Consider the following 17988-nt stretch of genomic DNA (forward strand, 5'->3'; position numbering starts at 1 on the left):
CAAAGGATTTCATATCTTACTAAGGTACTGATGTTGCTGGCGGGTTCTCTTAAAACTAGTTCATCACATAGTCAGAAGTAAAGAAAGGGAAACTCTTTGTCCAGCTATCTGGAAGGAAAGGGGTATTGTCCCTTTAAGGCAGAGGTGGGCAAACTACGGCTCGCGGGACATGTCTGGCCTGCAGGATCATCCTGCCCGGCCCTAGCCCCCGGCCCCTCCCCTACTGTCCCCCCTCCCCTGCAGCCTCAGCGCTCTGGGCGGCAGGGCCGGCTCTGGCTTTTTTGCCGCCCTAGGCAAAAAAAGCCACCCGCCGCCCCCCCCCCCCCCCCAGCGCGGCAGGGGAGGGCACCGAGCAATCCCTCACCGGCCAGAGCGCCGGGAACAGGGCGGCCAGAGCACCGGGGGGAAGGCGGACAGCCCCCGGCAGCCAGAGCGCCGGGAGGAGGGCGGCGAGCCCGGCCGGGGCTCTCCGCTCTCCCCGGCGGCCAGAGTGCTGGGAGCAGGGCGGAGAGCCCGCCGCGGCTCTCCGCTCTCCCCGGCGGCCAGAGTGCCAAGCGGAGGGCGGAGAGCCCCTGGCGGCAGGAGCGCCGCGGGGAGGGCGGTGAGCCTAGTCGCGGCCCCGCTCTCGGGCTGGAGCGCCCCGCCATGCCGCCCCCCTCCAGGCGCCACCCCAAGCACATGCTTGGTGGGCTGGTGCCTGGAGCCGGCCCTGCTGGGCGGTGGGGCTGCGAGCTCCTGCCAGGCAGCGCGGTGGCGTGGCTGCCAGACATGCTGCTCTGAATGGCATTGTAATGGGGTGGGGAGTGGGGGTTGGATAAGGGTAGAGGGTTCTGGGGGACAGTCAGGGGACAGGGAGCAGGGGGAGGTTGGATGGGGAGGAGGTTCTGCTGGGGGGGCAGTCAGGGGACAGGGAACGGGGTGGTTGGATAGGTGTGGGAGTCCCGGGGGGGCGGGGGTGTGGATAAGGGTCAGGGCAGTCAGGGGACAGGGAGCAGGGGTGTTGGATAGGGGGTGGGGTCCAAGGGGAGCGGTTAGGGGCAGGGGGGGTTCTGGGGGTGGTGGTCAGGGGACAAGGAGCAGGGGGGGTTGGATAGGGCGGAGGTTCTGAGGGGGGCAGTTAGGGGGCAGGAAGTGGGAGGGGGCGGATAGTGGGCGTGGGGCCAGACTCTTTGGGGAGGCACAGCCTTCCCTACCTGGCCCTCCATACAATTTCAGAACCCCGATGTGGTCCTCAGGCCAAAAAGTTTGCTCACCCCTGCTTTAAGGGCTCTCTTCAGTGGGGCAGGGGGTGAGGGTGAAGGGAGAAAGCGATGGACAGAAAGGACAGGAAGACTTTGGAAGCAAGGTTTTTTTACTATAGTAATTAAAATTAAAATGTGTATTTTAGCTAAGGGTGGTCTTTTGAAGGATTTATTTAAAAAACTGTATGTCTGAAGATCCAAGCATTTGAGGCGAAAGATGATTGTGCATCTAAAAATCTATGCAAGGATTTTTTAGAGATGTGATTTTATAATCTTCACCAAATCACTACTGAAATATTTCTAAAGCAAATTTTAAACTAAGGTCCTGTAGACTGACATGTTCTGAGTAAATATGACAGTGATGCACAACTGGTTTTGTCAGTAAATTCAGAAACTGACAGTGTATACCTGGGGGTTGGCAAATACCTGTTAAATGGCTTCATTGCCACTTCAATAGCTCTTTAACAGTTTCAATGTTGTGCTAATAAGTCTGGTAGCTGGAGGCTTTTTCACTTTTAAGTTACTAGCTCCCCTCCGGAATAAAATGTAGAGCGCTGTGAGTTAAACCCGCCTTCGGAGAGCGCATTAGGGAAAATGCTGCAGTCTGTCCACACTTACAGCTGCGAGCGCACTGGCATGGCCGCATTTGCGGCACTTGCAGCGCCATTGGAGCGGTGCATTATGGGCAGCTATCCCAGCATCCAAGTGACTGCAACGTGCTTTTCAAATGGGGGGTGGGGTGGAGTGTGACAGGGAGTGTGTTGTGTGTGTGTGTGGGGGAGAGAGAGTGGGTTTTTGGGGGGCTGAGAGCATGTCAGCATGCTGTCTTGTAAGTTCAGATAGCAGCAGACCCTCCTTCCCTCCCCCCACAGCATTCCACACTAATGGTTTCTTTGTCTCGGAGCAGATAAGCAGCCAGCTGTCAGAAACGGAGCTTTGAAAGGGCATATCCGCATTCCTGCAGCCGATTCCAAATCAATGACAAGAGTGGCCACTTGACTTACGGGGATTATGGGACATTACCAGAGGCCGATCACAGCACAGTAATGCAACACCCCGTTCACACTGGCGCTGCAGCGCTCCAGGGGGGCGCAGCAAACGTTATTCTGCTCGCCGAGGTGGAGTACCAGGAGCGATGTAGCTGTGGAGTCAGAGCACTCTACCTGCCTTGCCAGTGTGGACGGGGAGTGAGCTAGGGTGCCCAGGCTGCTTTAATGCGCTGTAACTTACAAGTGTAGCCAAGGCCTAAGAGTCACCGGGCTGCAGCAGCTGGCTGTGGGAGCCTGCAGGAAGGGTCAGAACAAGGGTAGGAAGAGCCGGACGGGTGGACACTAAGACCCAGTGGTGCCCCAAATTTTCAGGTTCCCTACCCAGCCCTGTATGCCGCTTAGGCCTAAGGACGGCCCTGCTCTGGGACACCAGGGAGGTGGGAACACAGACATGTGTAGTGCTGGGTTGTGTCTTTTCTGCTTCTTTTCTGTTGAAGCCTCCTGCCTCTGCTCCGCTCTGAGGGGTCAGGAGATGGTTGTGTAATTTCTGTTTGACAATAAACCACCCTGGTAATGCTTGAACTCACCCCAGGGCTTTTTATCCCTTCCCTCTTTCTGCTTCAAGTTGCAAACTCAGCTGCTGGGAGGAATTCACTTGTGTGTCTCCTCTTCCTGGGTTGCAGCAATCAACAAAGTCTTTTGCCCCCTCAGGGTCCTCAGTACACCTCTACCCCGATATAACGCAAATTCGGATATAACGCGGTAAAGCAGTGCTCCGGGGTGGGGGGGGCGGGGCTGCGCGCTCCGGCGGATCAAAGCAAGTTCGATATAACGCGGTTTCACCTATAATGCGGTAAGATTTTTTGGCTCCCAAGGACAGCGTTCTATTGGGGTAGAGATGTATTTTGTCTGGTGTCGATGGGCCTGCTGTGTCAGGCAGGACAGAACCGCTGCTTTTGGAGATTAGCGTTTCACACTGGTTCATGTTACTCTCCTGTCCGCTGATGTGCACAGCTACAGACGCTTCCAATGCGAATGCTCCAGTAGCACCGTACACGGTGGCTACAGCTGTTATAAGTGAGATTAACACAGGCAGCAACTCAACGCATTCAATAAAGGCTAAACAGGAAGCTCCTTTGTGTAACTCTAATCCCTCGTGTAACACCACTAACACCCAGGAGAGCCAGCCTGGCTCCAGCGCGGGCTGGGTCAGGGATCAGTGTCAGGTTGATGTGTCTTCCCTTGAGCCTCTCCATAAAAAGCTGCAGTCGCTGCTGGCCCATTCAGTGACTCCAGCTGAACAGGGGGGTCCTTCTCTGGCCCGCCTACCAGGGGAACTGCTCCTAACACGGCAGGGCTCACCACGCTTCTCCTCTCCCATGTGGTTTGCCGAGGAAAGGGAAGTGCAAGGGCAGGAAATGTTACTTTAGCCAAACTCTTTGCCGAGGGCTCCTGATACAGCTGGTGAATAGGACTCCAGCACCAGGCCTGACTTTGAACGAGGTGAGTCTTTGGGGTGAAGCTGCTGCCTGAGGTTCCCTAAACCCAAGGACTCCACTCGTCAGTCAGGACTGGCCTGGCCAGGGGGCCAGGAACAATTTTTACAGTGTGGGGCTGAGAGCCTTTGAACCAAATTGCAAACCCCGGATACAATGGAAACTACTTCAAGCCAGGGGGTGCGGCAGCATCCCCAGCACCCCTACTTCCAGCACCTGTGGGCCTGGTCTGGGGCCAGCCAGCCGCTTTTGGTGGAGACAATTGCCAGGCAGAGCTGGGCAGGCCCTGCTGGGTTGAGCTGGCACACTGCTGTTCACCTGTGAGACCTGCAAGTGCCGTGCTGAGCCGTGGTGACGTGCAGTGTCCTCTGAGCCGTGCCAAGGGGATGTCTGGGGATGTGTGTGTGTGTGTCTGTCTGTGTGTGGGGTGGGGTGGGGCGGGGCAGGCACTGGGATGTGCTCACAGGAACTAACACAAACTCCCCACTGACTTCCTGTCCATTTGCTGATCTGATGCATTTACACTGCAGGTCAAATCTCCACTACAGGGTCTGGGCTGTTTTCCAGCCTCGCTCTCTGGCTCGGACTCTTCCTGGAGAAGGTGCTGACTGCCGCCTTCCTCCTCTTCCTGAGAAGCAAAGGGTAACCAGGTAACTGCTGCTTTTCTGTGATTAACACTGGGCTGAGTTCCTGGAGAAAAGGGGCCAGAAGGAACCGAATTTCATGCTGCAGCCCAGGAGCAGAGCAGGAAGGGTTAAAGTCTCACAGGAAGTCAGTGTTGTGGGGTTGGGTGTCTCTGGGGCTGCTCATAGGATCCAGACCCTCCCCGTTCAGTTCCACCTCAGAGCACTAGTGACCTGGTGGTTTTCTGATGGTCCCAGCCCAGTTCCTAGAGACACTAACTGGCCACATCACCAGGTGACCATCTCCCTGGGCACTCAGGCATCAGAGACCCCAAGGATTGAGTACAAGTGGCGGATGAATTGCTCTGCCCCATACAGTGGGTCCTGCTGGCTTGGGGTGAGCTACATGGAAAGCTGGCAGGCCTGGCCAGGCCTTCCACTGCCGGCTGCACCTCGGGCACATTCAAGGCCCTTCGTTCTCAGTGTTTATTTTGTTTACAATTTGCCAGAAATTTATCGGTGTTTATTACAAGAATAAAAAACCGAGTGCAAATCAGTGCAAAACATCACTTCACAGTTTTCAGGCTGAATATCAGGGTTGATATCACTCTTTGTTATTACGTATGTTAGTTACAAAGCCCCCCCACCCTGCACTAGGTGCATGTTGATATTGTACCCAGAACATCTGCAGCCTTTTTGTAGCAGCCCAGGGTTTATCTGATGACAGGTTTCAGAGTAGCAGCCGTGTTAGTCTGTATCCGCAAAAAGAACAGGAGTACTTGTGGCACCTTAGAGACTAACAAATTTATTAGAGCATAAGCTTTCGTGGACTACAGCCCACTTCTTCGGATGCATATAGTATGGAACATATATTGAGGAGATATATATACACACATACAGAGAGCATAAACAGGTGGGAGTTGTCTTACCAACTCTGAGAGGCCAATTAAGTAAGAGGAAAAAAAACTTTTGAAGTGATAATCAAGCTAGCCCAATACAGACAGGTTGATAAGAAGTGTGAGAATACTTACAAGGGGAGATAGATTCAATGTTTGTAATGGCTCAGCCATTCCCAGTCCTTATTCAATCCTTTGTTGATTGTGTCTAGTTTGCATATCAATTCCAGCTCAGCAGTCTCTCGTTGGAGTCTGTTTTTGAAGTTTTTCTGTTGTAAGATAGCCACCTGCAGGTCTGTCACTGAATGACCAGACAGGTTAAAGTGTTCTCCCACTGGTTTTTGAGTATTATGATTCCTGATGTCAGATTTGTGTCCATTAATTCTTTTGCGTAGAGACTGTCCGGTTTGGCCAATGTACATGGCAGAGGGGCATTGCTGGCACATGATGGCATATATCACATTGGTAGATGTGCAGGTGAACGAGCCCCTGATGGTATGGCTGATGTGATTAGGTCCTATGATGATGTCACTTGAATAGATATGTGGACAGAGTTGGCATCGGGGTTTGTTACAAGGATAGGTTCCTGGGATAGTGGTTTTGTTCAGTGATGTGTGGTTGCTGGTGAGTATTTGCTTTAGGTTGGGGGATTGTCTGTAAGCGAGGACAGGTCTGTCTCCCAAGATCTGTGAGAGTAAAGGATCATCTTTCAGGATAGGTTGTAGATCTCTGATGATGCGCTGGAGAGGTTTTAGTTGGGGGCTGAAGGTGACAGCTAGTGGTGTTCTGTTATTTTCTTTGTTGGGCCTGTCTTGTAGGAGGTGACTTCTGGGTACTCGTCTGGCTTTGTCAATCTGTTTTTTCACTTCAGCAGGTGGGTATTGTAGTTTTAAGAATGCTTGATAGAGATCTTGTAGGTGCTTGCCTCTATCTGAGGGATTGGAGCAAATGCGGTTATATCTTAGAGCTTGGCTGTAGACAATGGATTGTGTGGTGTGTCCTGGATGGAAGCTGGAGGCATGTAGGTAAGTGTAGCGGTCAGTAGGTTTCCGGTATAGGGTGGTATTTATGTGACCATCGCTTATTAGCACAGTAGTGTCCAGGAAATGGACCGCTTGTGTGGATTGATCTAGGCTGAGGTTGATGGTGGGATGGAAATTATTGAAATCATGGTGAAATTCCTCAAGGGCTTCTTTTCCATGGGTCCAGATGATGAAGATGTCATCAATGTAGCGCAAGTAGAGTAGGGGCGTTAGGGGACGAGAGCTAAGGAAGCGTTGTTCTAAGTCAGCCATAAAAATGTTGGCATATTGTGGGGCCATGCGGGTACCCATAGCAGTGCCGCTGACTATATCCCTGATAATGTCACAGCTAACCTGGTGGCTGAACTTTGTGATTTTGTCCTCACCCACAACTATTTCACATTTGGGGACAATATATACCTTCAAGTCAGCGGCACTGCTATGGGTACCCGCCCGGGGGAGTATGAAATCAGGAGGTGCCGGTGGCTTTGACACAAGCAGTTGGGAGCTGAGCACCATGCGCCCCAGTTGAGGGGCAGAACCGGGGAGCTGCCCTTAGAGAGGGGGAGGCAAAGGGGAGGTGAGTGTGGCTAGTGGGGGGCACAATTTAAAGGTTCTGGTGTCCTGCAGCGGGGCTCAGGGCTGGCACTTGGGAGACAAAGGAGTTTGGATCTAGAGCGACTCTGGATATGTCGTCGGATGCTCTGGAATAGCAACTGGAGACTGTTCCAGCAGAGAGCTGCTCCGGAGCTTCCAGCCGACGGGGACGGCCAGCTTGGACAGGGCCTGGTTGGCAGCACGAGACCTGTCAGGCTTCAGGACCCAAGGGAAAGGCTGGTGCAGCTGGTGCCAAGGGGAGCTCTGGGCAGGAAGGCAGGGCCTGGGGCAGACAAGTGAAGAAGGCAGAGAGCTGCTGTAGGTGAATGGCTGTCTGGGGTGGGCAGGCGAGAGCGGAGAGCCCAGCGCCAGCTGTGTTACGAGGGAACGGGGGCAGGAGCTGTGGGCGCTGGCAGTAAACGCCTGGAGCCAGCTGCCTGCAGGAGGGTGGGGAAGAGGCTCTAGCTGTGAGGGACCTGTCCTGAGCCTGCAGGCAACTGGGGCAAGGGGCAGCTGTGTGCCGGGGGAGATATGAGCTGGGCGCATATAGGGGAAAGGAGAAGAGACAGCTGTTCAGGGGAGGGTGGGGGACAGTCAGACACTGGGTATTGAGAACTTAGAGCCAGCTGTGCACTGCGGGGAGGGGGCAGAACCCAGCTGTGCAGGGGGGTGAGCGGGGGAGAGGCGCTGTGGACATTGCCCAGAGCAGGTGCAGGCGCCGTCTCTCTGCAGCATGGCGAGGGAGCCTGGTGCCCCAGTGCCCTGCCTGCCCAGGGGAAGCTCTGGGGTGGTTTTGCTGAGCCCAGGCCTGTGTGAGAAGGGGAGAAGTTGGCGGCGAGTCTCATACAGCAGCCAGCCCCCAGCCTGTGCCCTGGGGAGGGGTCAGGGGTCCCCAGCAGATATAAACCATGGTAGAAATGGGAGGGGGATGTTACCCCAGGTACCCCCCACATTTCACCTCTGTGGGGCAGGACAGGGGCTGAAGGTTTGTGGCTGAAGGCTGGTGTTGGGTCTGTTTGAAGTCATGAATGTTCCACAATGGCAGCAAAACCAAAAGCTCTTGTGCTTTGACCTGAGCAATTAAACTGGGGGAACCATCCAGTTCAGAAAGCGCCCGGCCTCCGCGGGCCCCCCTGGGCATTTCTCTGCCCCCTTTTCTTTATCTCTAAGCTCTGGGCATTTGCATGAAAGCAGGAACCGTGTCTCTCTAAGAGTTCCTGGACGGTAGCTGCTTCCGCACGCACGTGCAGCAGTTGGTCGGGGAGGCCAGGAGAACTGTGATGGGAATGGGGGCTGGGCCCGATGATCCTGGCCCAACCCAACCCCAACCCCCGTTCCCTGCCGATCTCCTCGGTGAAAGGAAATAAGCAAAAGGAGACACAGCGACGGGGAACGGGGGGAATTTCTTCCTCAGCTTTTCAAGAGTTTTCTGGCCAGTGTCGGCTGCTCTTTAACAAGCTGGGCCCAGCAACGCCTCCGGGCTCCACATCACTTGCTGTTGTGTTGTACACCCAGCCGGGGGCTGTTAGCAGCTCTGAGGGGCTCCATGCAGCCCAGCCCTGCAGAAGGGAGGTCACAGCAATGCAGGGCTGGGTGGCCCTGCTGTGTGACGTGTGTGTGTTGAGTGGTGTGTGTGTTCATGGACTGGGGGAAAACTGAGAGGGGAGATGTAGAAAAGCCCCTGGAAATGTGTCCAATAACACTGATGTGTTTGAGGGTCACATCCCAGGCAGCTTCAGCGCTGCCGGGCTTGGCAGAAACACAGACAAATACATGGTCCCTGCCCCAAAGAGCTTAGAGTCCGAGAACACCAGTGCAATGGGAACGGCTCGGGGAGAGGGACACAATCAGAGAGATACAATTCCTATATCGGTGTTCACACTAGCAATTCGTTTGTTATACACTGATGATGAGCTCCGTCTGCCCCGAAACACAGACATCATCCCTTGTCTGATTTCATTGTCCAGTCATTAAACCCGCTGAACTGCATCCAAAGAGCCCATCACCTGGCTGCTGGGTATTCACTGGAATGCTTCATGGCACATGTCATTGATCAAGTCGCTCAGACCCAGGACAGATGCAAACAGGACGCCAGACGCACAGAGATCCCTCGGTGCTGCTGTAGGTTTGTGGTCAGAGGATTCAGCTGGCAAAGGAAAAGACATCACAGCAGAAAACAAGGAAGACGTGTGTAATTGAGTTTGGGTGCCCGCCCTGCTCCCTGTGATCTCATTTGGGAGAGATCGAGTTCTCCACAAACTGACACAGAGTGAAAACACAATGGAGCAGAGGATGATGGAGCTTTAAGACTAGAAATGGGACAAAACCAAAAACAGACTCTCAAATCCTAACCCATGGAAATATTTGAGAGGGACATGGTTTAGTGCCGGCCTCCATTTATTTATTAATTATCATCACACACCGCTGAGATCTAGGCCCCATGGTGCTAAGTGCTGTACAAACACAGTGTAAGAGACACTTACCTGCCCTAAATAATTTCCCATCTGTCATAAACGAAGAAGGGGGGTAGCTCCCTTTTACGGACACCCAGCCAGCCAGTTAGCTATAAAATCCCTGTTAGTAGCTGTTCGTTTATTTGGGCTTTTCTTTAACCTTTTACAGGTAAAGCAAAGGTTAAAAAGAAGGGAGTGGGCACCTGACCAAAAGAGCCAATGGGAAGTCTAGAACTTTTTAAAATTGGGAACCAACTTCCCTTTGTCTGTGTGTTGTGGTTTTCCAGGGAAGAGCAGAACAGGGCAGCACTTATGCTGTGAGACGCTAAACACCAGGTATGAAAATCATCAGATCAGACCTAGAGATTACTTATCTGAAACCCCAGACATGTAAATAAGGCAGGGAAAATGTCGGAAGACTTGATCTGGGTTATTTCTTTTATTTCTTATTGGTTTGTGGATTCCTCTGTGCTAACCCCAGGGGCTTTTGTTTTGCTTGTAACCTTCGAGCTGAACCACAAGCTAAAGATCCAGCAAAAGCCTAAGTTCCAGATGTATTTTTTCTTTTTGTTTTTAATAACATTGACCTTTTGAAAGACCAGGACTGGATTTTTCTGTCCCTAAGAGGTTTGTGCACATGCTTTTTTAACTAGCTGGTGGCAACAGCTGATTTCCTTTGTTTTTCATTCTCAGCTGTTCCCTGGAGGGGGGGTGAAAGGGCTTGAGGGTACCCCCCAGGAAGGAATTCCCAAATGCACCTTTCTGGGTTCTCAAAAGGGTTTTTTTTTGCATTTCAGTGGGGGCAGCATCTACCCATCCAAGGGCAGAGAGAAGCTGTAACCTTGGGAGTTTAATACCAACCTGAAGTGACCAGTATTAATTTTTAGAATCCTTGTGCCCCCCCACCACCTTCTGCACTTGAAGTGCAAAGTGGGGAATCAGACTTGACACCATGGAACTAGCCTAATCAGACAAAGGCAATTTCAAGATGGGAACGGGGGCCCTGAAGGACTCAGCGGCTTCCCCGAGGTCACAGATAATTGAACATCTCCTGGATCCCAGTCCAGTGCTTTTAGCACAGACCTTCTTTCTCCTCTCATCCGAACTGGATCCAAACTAAGACAAACTCCAGCCTAGACCTAATCCAAATCTACCCTCTCCCTGCCCAGCCCATCTCTAATTAACAGATCAGGTGCTGGGAGTGGCCATGTGCCGTCCCCCCACTGAGGTGTGTGTTGAAGGAGCCTCTCTGGTAGCAGTCACCGCCAGGGACTAGCTCCAGAACAGGGGTCTCCGGGCCCAGCTTTCAGACGTCTCTGTGGACAGTGTTTCTGAACGTGCAGTGGCTGGTAAATGCTCTGGTTTGGTATTTGGGAGGGAGATTTCAACACTGTCAGGGAATTCCCTTCCCAAAGAGCAGCCCTCTGCCAGGGCCCCTCTCTCCACCCTTCAATACCCCAGCAGCGTTAGCCTGGGTGCTGAAGATCATGGCAGTCGAAGGGCTGGATTACGTGAAGCTTCACAAGAGAACACGGGTCACCAGCCGCTTCGCTGTGAGAAGTAAAATTAATGGTGCAGAAAAAACAGTTGAGTCTGCACAAAGATGGAATAGGGAAATATAACTAACGCAATCCACTTCCTTCTGCATTAGGGGAAGGTCTGATCCTGAACCTCAAACTTCTCAGTATCTCTTTGGACAACGGAGAGCTGGCAAAGGCTGCTGTGTTGAAAGGTCGCCCTCTGACAACAAAATGGCTCTGTTGACCCCTGTGTCTGGATTGTCTCTTCCATGCCTGGTGCTGCTGCTTCTCCTGGAGATCCCTGGTGAGTGTAGAACATAGACCAGGGGTCGGCAACCTTTCGGAAGTGCTGTGCCAAGTCTTCATTTAGTCACTCTAATGTAAGGATTCGCGTGCCAGTCATACATTTATTGTTTATAGAAGGTCTCTTTCTATAAGTCTATAATATAGAACTAAACTATTGTTGTATGTAAAGTAAATAGGGTTTTTAAAATGTTTAAGAAGCTTCATTTAAAATTAAATTAAAATGCAGAGCCCCCTGGACTGGTGGCCAGGACCCGGGCAGTGGGAGTGCCACTGAAAATCAGCTTGCGTGCCACGTTCAGTACACGTTCCATAGGTTGCCTACCCCTGCTCTAAAGGGAGGAATAAACCCTTGAGTATTTTATATTCTTGACCCCAGCTTGTGATCAGCTTATGCTCTGGAGTGTGAGAACCGGTAACAGTGTTTAAAACTTGATCCCAGCTGGTGTCACTGCAGGGGCTGGTCTTCTTTTTATAAGTGTCTGATCTTTTTGTAGAAATCTTACTGAGCAATTAGATTCAACAATATCCTGCAGCAGTGAATTCCACAGGTTAGTTAGATCTGGGTTAAAAATATTTCTTTTTATCCCTTTAAATCATGTTGCTTTCAGACTTCATTGGGTGCCATGTCTGTGTGGGGCCATCAAGGGGCAAAATAACCCTCCGTTCATTGGCAGTAAGTGACACACCCAGAAGCTCCTTCTCTGGGGCTGGAGCAGCAGCAGCTGGGCTCAGGGCCCTTGTCCCTGCTCGTGCCCATGAGGTTCTGTCCCTGCCCCGGCTCCTCTGCTCACGCTCAGCGCAACAGCTCCCTGGTTCCTGCCTGCTCCCGGGAGCCGGGGCGAAGCTCTGGAAACGCGGCTCCGGGGCAGCCTGCAGGGGTTGCTGTGGAACGACACAAAGTTACTCCCCGGGCAGCTAAAGCCCCACCCTGGGCAGGGCCCGGCTCTAGGCAGTGTTAGGATATAGATATTCAGGCCTGTCTGTAAAGGCCTATACTTTAAGAATTTAGGTGTATTCTTATCAGTTAGCTAGTTCTAGAGGTATAAAAGAGAGAATCAAAATCACTGTCTGTCTGTGTAAGGGCCTTCTCGTACTGTGACAGTCTGAGGCTCTGTTCTTAGGCTAAGTAAGGCCTTTGAGAAGTGAATGGTCACATCCTCACATTCCAAACTAGTCACAGGGAAATAAGGAGAACAGGAGTACTTGTGGCACCTTAGAGACTAACAAATTTATTAGAGCATAAGCTTTCGTGGACTACAGCCCACTTCTTCGGATGCAATAAGGGAAATAAGGTGCTATTGGGCTGTTAGAATACAATCCTGTCCTGATATTCCCGTCACCTCCAGAGAAAGGGAAGAGCCTAGAAGAGGTAAAAGGACACTTAGTTTGATAGCATCCTGTCTGGTAAGAACTCACTTATCAATAGACACAGCTGGAAAACCCTTCTGTCTGTAGAGATGTAGTTGTGAAATCCTCACTTCTGTATTGTTTTGTATGTTTGTTTGCATGGTCTCTGTCTGGTTCTGTGATGGTTTCTGTCTGCTGTATAATTAATTTTGTTGGGTGTAAACCAATTAAGGTGGTGGGATATAATTGGTTAAATACCCACGTTACAATGTGTCAGGATTGGTTAGTTACATTTCAGTAAAATGATTGGCTAAGGGATAGCTAAGCCGAACTCAAGTTTTACTATATAGTCTGCAGTCAATCAGGAAGTGAGGGGGGGATGGGAACAGGGAATGTGGGTGGGGAAATTGGAATCATGTTTTGCTAAGGGGGGAATGGGAACAGGGACGGCTCTGTGGTGTCAGAGCTGGGAAGGGGGACACTGAGAAGGAAACTGGACTCCTGCTGGCTTGAAGTTCAACCCAATAAACATCGAGTTGTTTGCGCCTTTGGACTTCGGGTATTTGTTGCTCTCTGTTCATGCGAGAAGGACCAGGGAAGTGAGCGGGTGAAGGAATAAGCCCCCTGACACGCAGGGCTGGGAGCAGGATCCACACAGCGGTGCCGGGCGTGGGACTGAACCCCCTGCTGCTGCGGGACTGGGGCTTGTCAACCAGCCTCCCCCAGCCCGGCCTGTTCTCTCCTTCCAGGGGCCGGGGCCCAGGAGTTCCAGCTGCTGCAGCCCCAGGACGCCGTGTCGGTGTCAGCGGGAGAGACTCTCACTCTGATCTGCTCTGTGTCTGGGTTCGGTCCACGAGGACCCGTGAAGTGGTTCAAGGGCTCGGGCAGTGGCCGCCAGCTCGTTTATGACCAGAGGGGATCATTCCCCCGGGTGACGCGGGCTGTGAATGGCTCTGACACAGACTTCACCATCCGCATCAGTGACACCCGCCCCGAGGACGCCGGGATCTATCGCTGTGTGAAGTTTCTGAAGGGGTCGGGAGCCGATGAGGAGATCAGATCCGGCGCTGGCACCGTCGTGTCTGTGAGCGGTGAGTGCGAGCTCCCCCCAGCCCCACGCCCCTCCCCACCGGGGGCTGGTACCAGGGCGGGGAACAACCCAGCTCGGCCCAGACACTGACCGGGGACCTGCGCTTCCACCGAGACCGCAGCAAAGTGGGACCTGGGTTCAGACCTACACCTGGGCGGGGGGGGGGGGGATTAGGGAGATGGGGGGAGAAGAGGGAGAAATGTCTGTTCTAGCCCCAGGGATCGCTGCCCCCCAACGAAAACGAAGTGCCAGGTGCACTGGGGGGTGCATTGGGGGGTGACTGGCCGGGTGGGTGCATTGGGGGGTGTCAGCTGTTGGGTTGATTCTTCTCACTCGGCCCCTCCAGGAAGAGCTGCCGGTGTAGCCCCACAAAATGCTCTGCTCCCGTTTTGCTATTTTGGGTGTACTGAGCATGCTCAGTCCAACTGAGCATGCTCAGTCACCTTCGTTGTAGCCACTGCCCTCTCTCTGCCCTTACTTCTGCTAACGATTTGCTCCCTCCTCTTTGGGGGGGTTTAAAAGTATTAAGGGGGCAAATCGCAGCGGGGGGGCTGTCAGGGTCTGAGCAGGGGGCAGAATTGTACTGGCCGGGGGGGTTCAAGCTACTGTAGCTAGCGGCAGAAGAGGGGCTGAAGGGCAAAAATCGGTGGTGGGGGGTGAGAGCCGGGGTTAAGCGGGGGAGGGGTGACACTGCCAGACCCCGTGCGGGTACAAAACCCCCGTTTAGGGAGGGGGAGGGGGGGGAACAGTGACCCCGTGGGATGAGCCACACACTGTGCTCGCTAATCTAGGGGTGTGGGGGGGGCAGAGGCTGTTTTTGTTGTTCTCACAGGGACGCTGCATGTCAGCCTCGGAGCAGGGGGCGGGTTCCTGGGGCTGGGGTCTTAAAGGCACAGGCCTCCAATTCCTAGCCTGTCAAAGATTAATCAACGCAGCTCCTCTCTATCCACCCCCAGGCAGCGACAGCCCTTTTGCACCAACCATCACCATCACCCAGTGAGAGCCCATTATGTAACTGCAAATGTCTACATCCCATTAAAGCATTTAATGTTTTCAAATGTTGGATTTAGTGTATTTTCAAATTATTACAAATTAATTTTTGAATGTATTTCACTGGTTATTTTTTACATTTCCAAATACATGTTACTAGAGTATTGCAACTTTTTTTTAATGGAAGTGGCCCCCAAAATTGCTTTGTATATGATGCAAATTGGAAGAGTAAAGTAAAAAAAATCCCTTTTCACGGATTCACACAAAAAAAAGTGAAACAGCATGCCTCAATCATGCAATAGATCAATTCAATTTGGCACATTAGCCAGGAGGAAGCAGACGGTGAGTGTTTTCAACCACAAACCCCATCCCTCCCGTTTCGCAACCATCCTCCCAGAGGAAGCAGACCGGGAGTGTTTTCCACCACAACCCCATCCCTCCCGTTTTGCAACCACCCCCCCCCCCAGAGGAAGCAGACCGGGAGCGTTTACCAAACTGCTACGCTGCGTGGCAGAAACCACTCCCAGTAGCAAAACGGGAGGGGAGCATTTTGTGGGGCTACACGGCTGCAGAGAGTTTGTGCTTCCTTGGCAGAACTGACCTGCGGCCAGACCCGGTCCTGGGGTGAATCTACTCGACCCCCCGCCCCCATCCCCTGTAGGGCTCTGGCTGTGGGCACAGAGCTCGGCTGCAGCCATGGGGTTACTGGGATGTTTTTCTGCCTTTCCTATGACACTTCCCCAGCCCCAGCAAAGACTTGTCTGCCCCCCACCTTTGCATTTGCTCAGGGGCTGTGGCTCCCCCGATCTCAGGCTGTCCCTGTGAGGAGGTGGGTCCCGTTGGGCGGGGAGAGGGGCTCTCAGTCGCAGAGGGATCTGACTGATAAACGCTTCTCCCTGCAGCCAGACCGTCGGCCCCGTCTGTGTCCGGCCCCCCCAGCAGGGCAGAGCCGGGTCCCCCAGTGACTTTCACCTGCACGTCAGGAGGATTCTCTCCCAGAAACATCACTGTGACCTGGCTCAAAAATGGGGCTAAACTCCCAGCCCCCGAGCCCCGGGTTCTCCCTGCACACGAGAACGTCTCCTACAGCGTGTCCAGCACCGTGGGGGTGAACCTGACCGCAGGAGACACCCGCTCCCAGCTCACCTGTCAGATAGAGCACAGCACCTTACCGGCTCCCCTGCGTGCGACTTACAACCTCAGCGATGCCCTGCGAGGTAGGAGCCCAGCCGGGGCTGACCCCTGGGGGCTCCGCTACTAGGGGTGTGGGGGCTGAGATGGATCCTTCAGCCTTTGGGTCCCTTTCGGGTGGGTATTTTGTGGGAGGTCAGACACTGAAATCCAGATTTAGGTCCAGTCTGTGCCCTGTGCCCGTCTCTCATCCTCAGGCCCTTAGAACGTAGAGACCCTTCCCGTGGGCCAGGAAGAGCCCTGCTCCGGCCCAGAGGGGTCGGGGTGTGTGTGGAGGGTGTGTGGGTTGGAAGGTGTTTGTCCTTGTCTGAACCCCAGTAAGATCCCACCCCCCAGTTGAAGTTACCCAGCGCGCTGTGCATTTTGTCCAGAGAGGAAGGGGAGGGAAAGTGGGGACGTGGGGAACATTTTTTCCCCCTCTGCTAATTCTGTTTGTTTATAAAGAATTTCCCTGAGCCTCCCCCCGGCTGGGAAGGGCCTGGAAAAAGAGATTCCAGTGAGACCTGGACATGCTCCAGGGAGGGCCCTGGGAGGAGGGTGCGGGGTAGATGGATGTGGGGTCAGTGGGAAGGTCAGTTTGTCCAGCCCCAGGAATTTCCCTGTAACTCAGCAGGAAAAGGAGAATTTCTGTAGATGCCGCGTGCAGGATATCTGTTCTCAGTTCCCCCCAGGCTGCGAGTGGGCACTGCCCCAGCAGTGCCCATCACACTGAACGAGTCTGTGACGTTCACCTGCCATGCGGAGGGGTTTTACCCGAAGGACGCGAGTCTCACCTGGCTGGAGAACGGAAATGAGACGAATCTGGGAAAACCCTCCCCCCTGACTGAGAATCCAGACGGGACGTACACGCTCCAGAGCTCCATGGAGGTCAAAGCAACTGAGCAGAGGAATCAGTCCATGTTCACCTGTCGGGCTGTGCACGATTCCCAGCCCCCCGTCAATGCCAGCGTGACACTGAGAATCTCCCAGCCACCTCCTGAGCCAGGCAAAGATCCCACTTCATCTACTGCAGGGAAATGTGCAGTGGAACCCCCTCCCCCGCCCCGCACTGCTGGGAAACGCCAGGTCTGGTCTGCGGAACCCAGGGGCCATTTCAGCCCATCTCCGCCAGGGGAGCCCCTCAGTGTAACAGCCACTCTTTTATTCCAGGATTATCGCTCAGCTCTCCGTGGGCGGAGCGGGAGGGGGCAGGTTGGGGGCAGGAAATGTCACTTCGGCCGCACTCTGTGCCCAGGGAAGATGCTCTGTGCAGCCCTGCAGGGTGTGACTGTCTCTTGGAGAGGGGCTTGAACATGGTCACTCCTGAGTCCTTATTCTCCTGCTCTGTGAAGCTCGAGGTCTCCCCTGTAGAGTCTGGGCTGCCCTGGGGCCAGGCAGCAGCGTGTGGATACAGCTGCCAGGCAGAGCTGGGCAAACACTGCAGGGGCCATTTGCCAACCTGCTGTTCACAGACAGGAACTCGCCAAGCCCCAGGGAAGGCCAGTTTCCTCGGAGCCCGGTAAAGGTGCATGTGAGCCAGGCAGTTCTCTTGTCTGCGGGTGACAGGGGGGAGTGGCGGGGATGAGGGGGTTCCTGTCCATTGGCTGATCTGATACATTTACACAGCAGGTCAGAGTCTGTTCTCCAGCCCCGCTCTCTGGATTGGGCTCTTCCTGGAGAAGGTGCTGACAGCCGCCTTCCTCCTCTTCCTCTTCCTGAGAAGCAAAGCGTAACCAGGTAAATGTAGATTTTCTGTGAGTTTCCCTGGGAGCCAGAGGGAAAGGATTGTAATGCTGCAGCCCAGGAGCAGAGCAGGAAGCGTTAAAGTCTCATAGGGAGTCAGTGTTGTGGGGTTGGGTGTGTCTGGGGCTGCTCATGGGAGACAGACCCTCCCCGTCTGATGCCAGCCCAGATCACTAGTGACTGGGTCCTACTGGGGCAGGTTCCCCCGGGGACACAGTCCAGGGAGCCTGGTGAGCTCTGGAATCTTTGCCCCAGGGGATTCACCCCCCAGAACAAGAGTCCCACTCCAGCCTGAGGGCCAGGCATTCCCGTGTCCCTGACCCCCTCCTGCGCCGGGCCTGTACGAGGGTCCCAGCGACCCATTCGTGGCTGTGGACCGGATTCCTTAGTTCCAGAGCCCGGTGACTGCTGTTACCCAGCCTCCCCTGGCATTGCTGCCCAGGTCCCCGTGTCTGTGCCCCACAGGGACAAACCCGCAGCTCGTTCCATCCTGCTCAGCCTGGTC

The 17988-nt window shown here is 53.8% G+C and overlaps 1 protein-coding gene across 5 annotated transcripts in view; it reads left to right on the plus strand.

Annotated features, from left to right (window-relative positions):
• The first annotated feature begins 3140 nt into the window (after window positions 1-3140).
• LOC101936938 (signal-regulatory protein beta-1-like) overlaps window positions 3141-17988 on the plus strand; it is a 35195-nt gene continuing 20347 nt past the window's right edge. The window contains exons 1-4 of one of the 5 annotated variants that reach the window (XM_065566268.1): window positions 3141-3733; window positions 4257-4376; window positions 10969-11141; window positions 13240-13581. In XM_065566268.1, the coding sequence (XP_065422340.1) occupies window positions 11069-11141; window positions 13240-13581 (415 nt within the window). In that variant the 5' untranslated portion in view covers window positions 3141-3733; window positions 4257-4376; window positions 10969-11068. Of the gene's footprint in view, window positions 3734-4256; window positions 4377-8551; window positions 9654-9680; window positions 9945-10296; window positions 10667-10968; window positions 11142-13239; window positions 13582-17988 lie in introns of those variants that run through there. The other 4 variants (XM_065566271.1, XM_065566267.1, XM_065566269.1 and 1 more) reach the window with 4 other exon arrangements.

The sequence above is a fragment of the Chrysemys picta genome, chromosome 13, assembly GCF_011386835.1.
Source record: "Chrysemys picta bellii isolate R12L10 chromosome 13, ASM1138683v2, whole genome shotgun sequence".
Lineage (NCBI taxonomy): Eukaryota > Metazoa > Chordata > Testudines > Emydidae > Chrysemys > Chrysemys picta.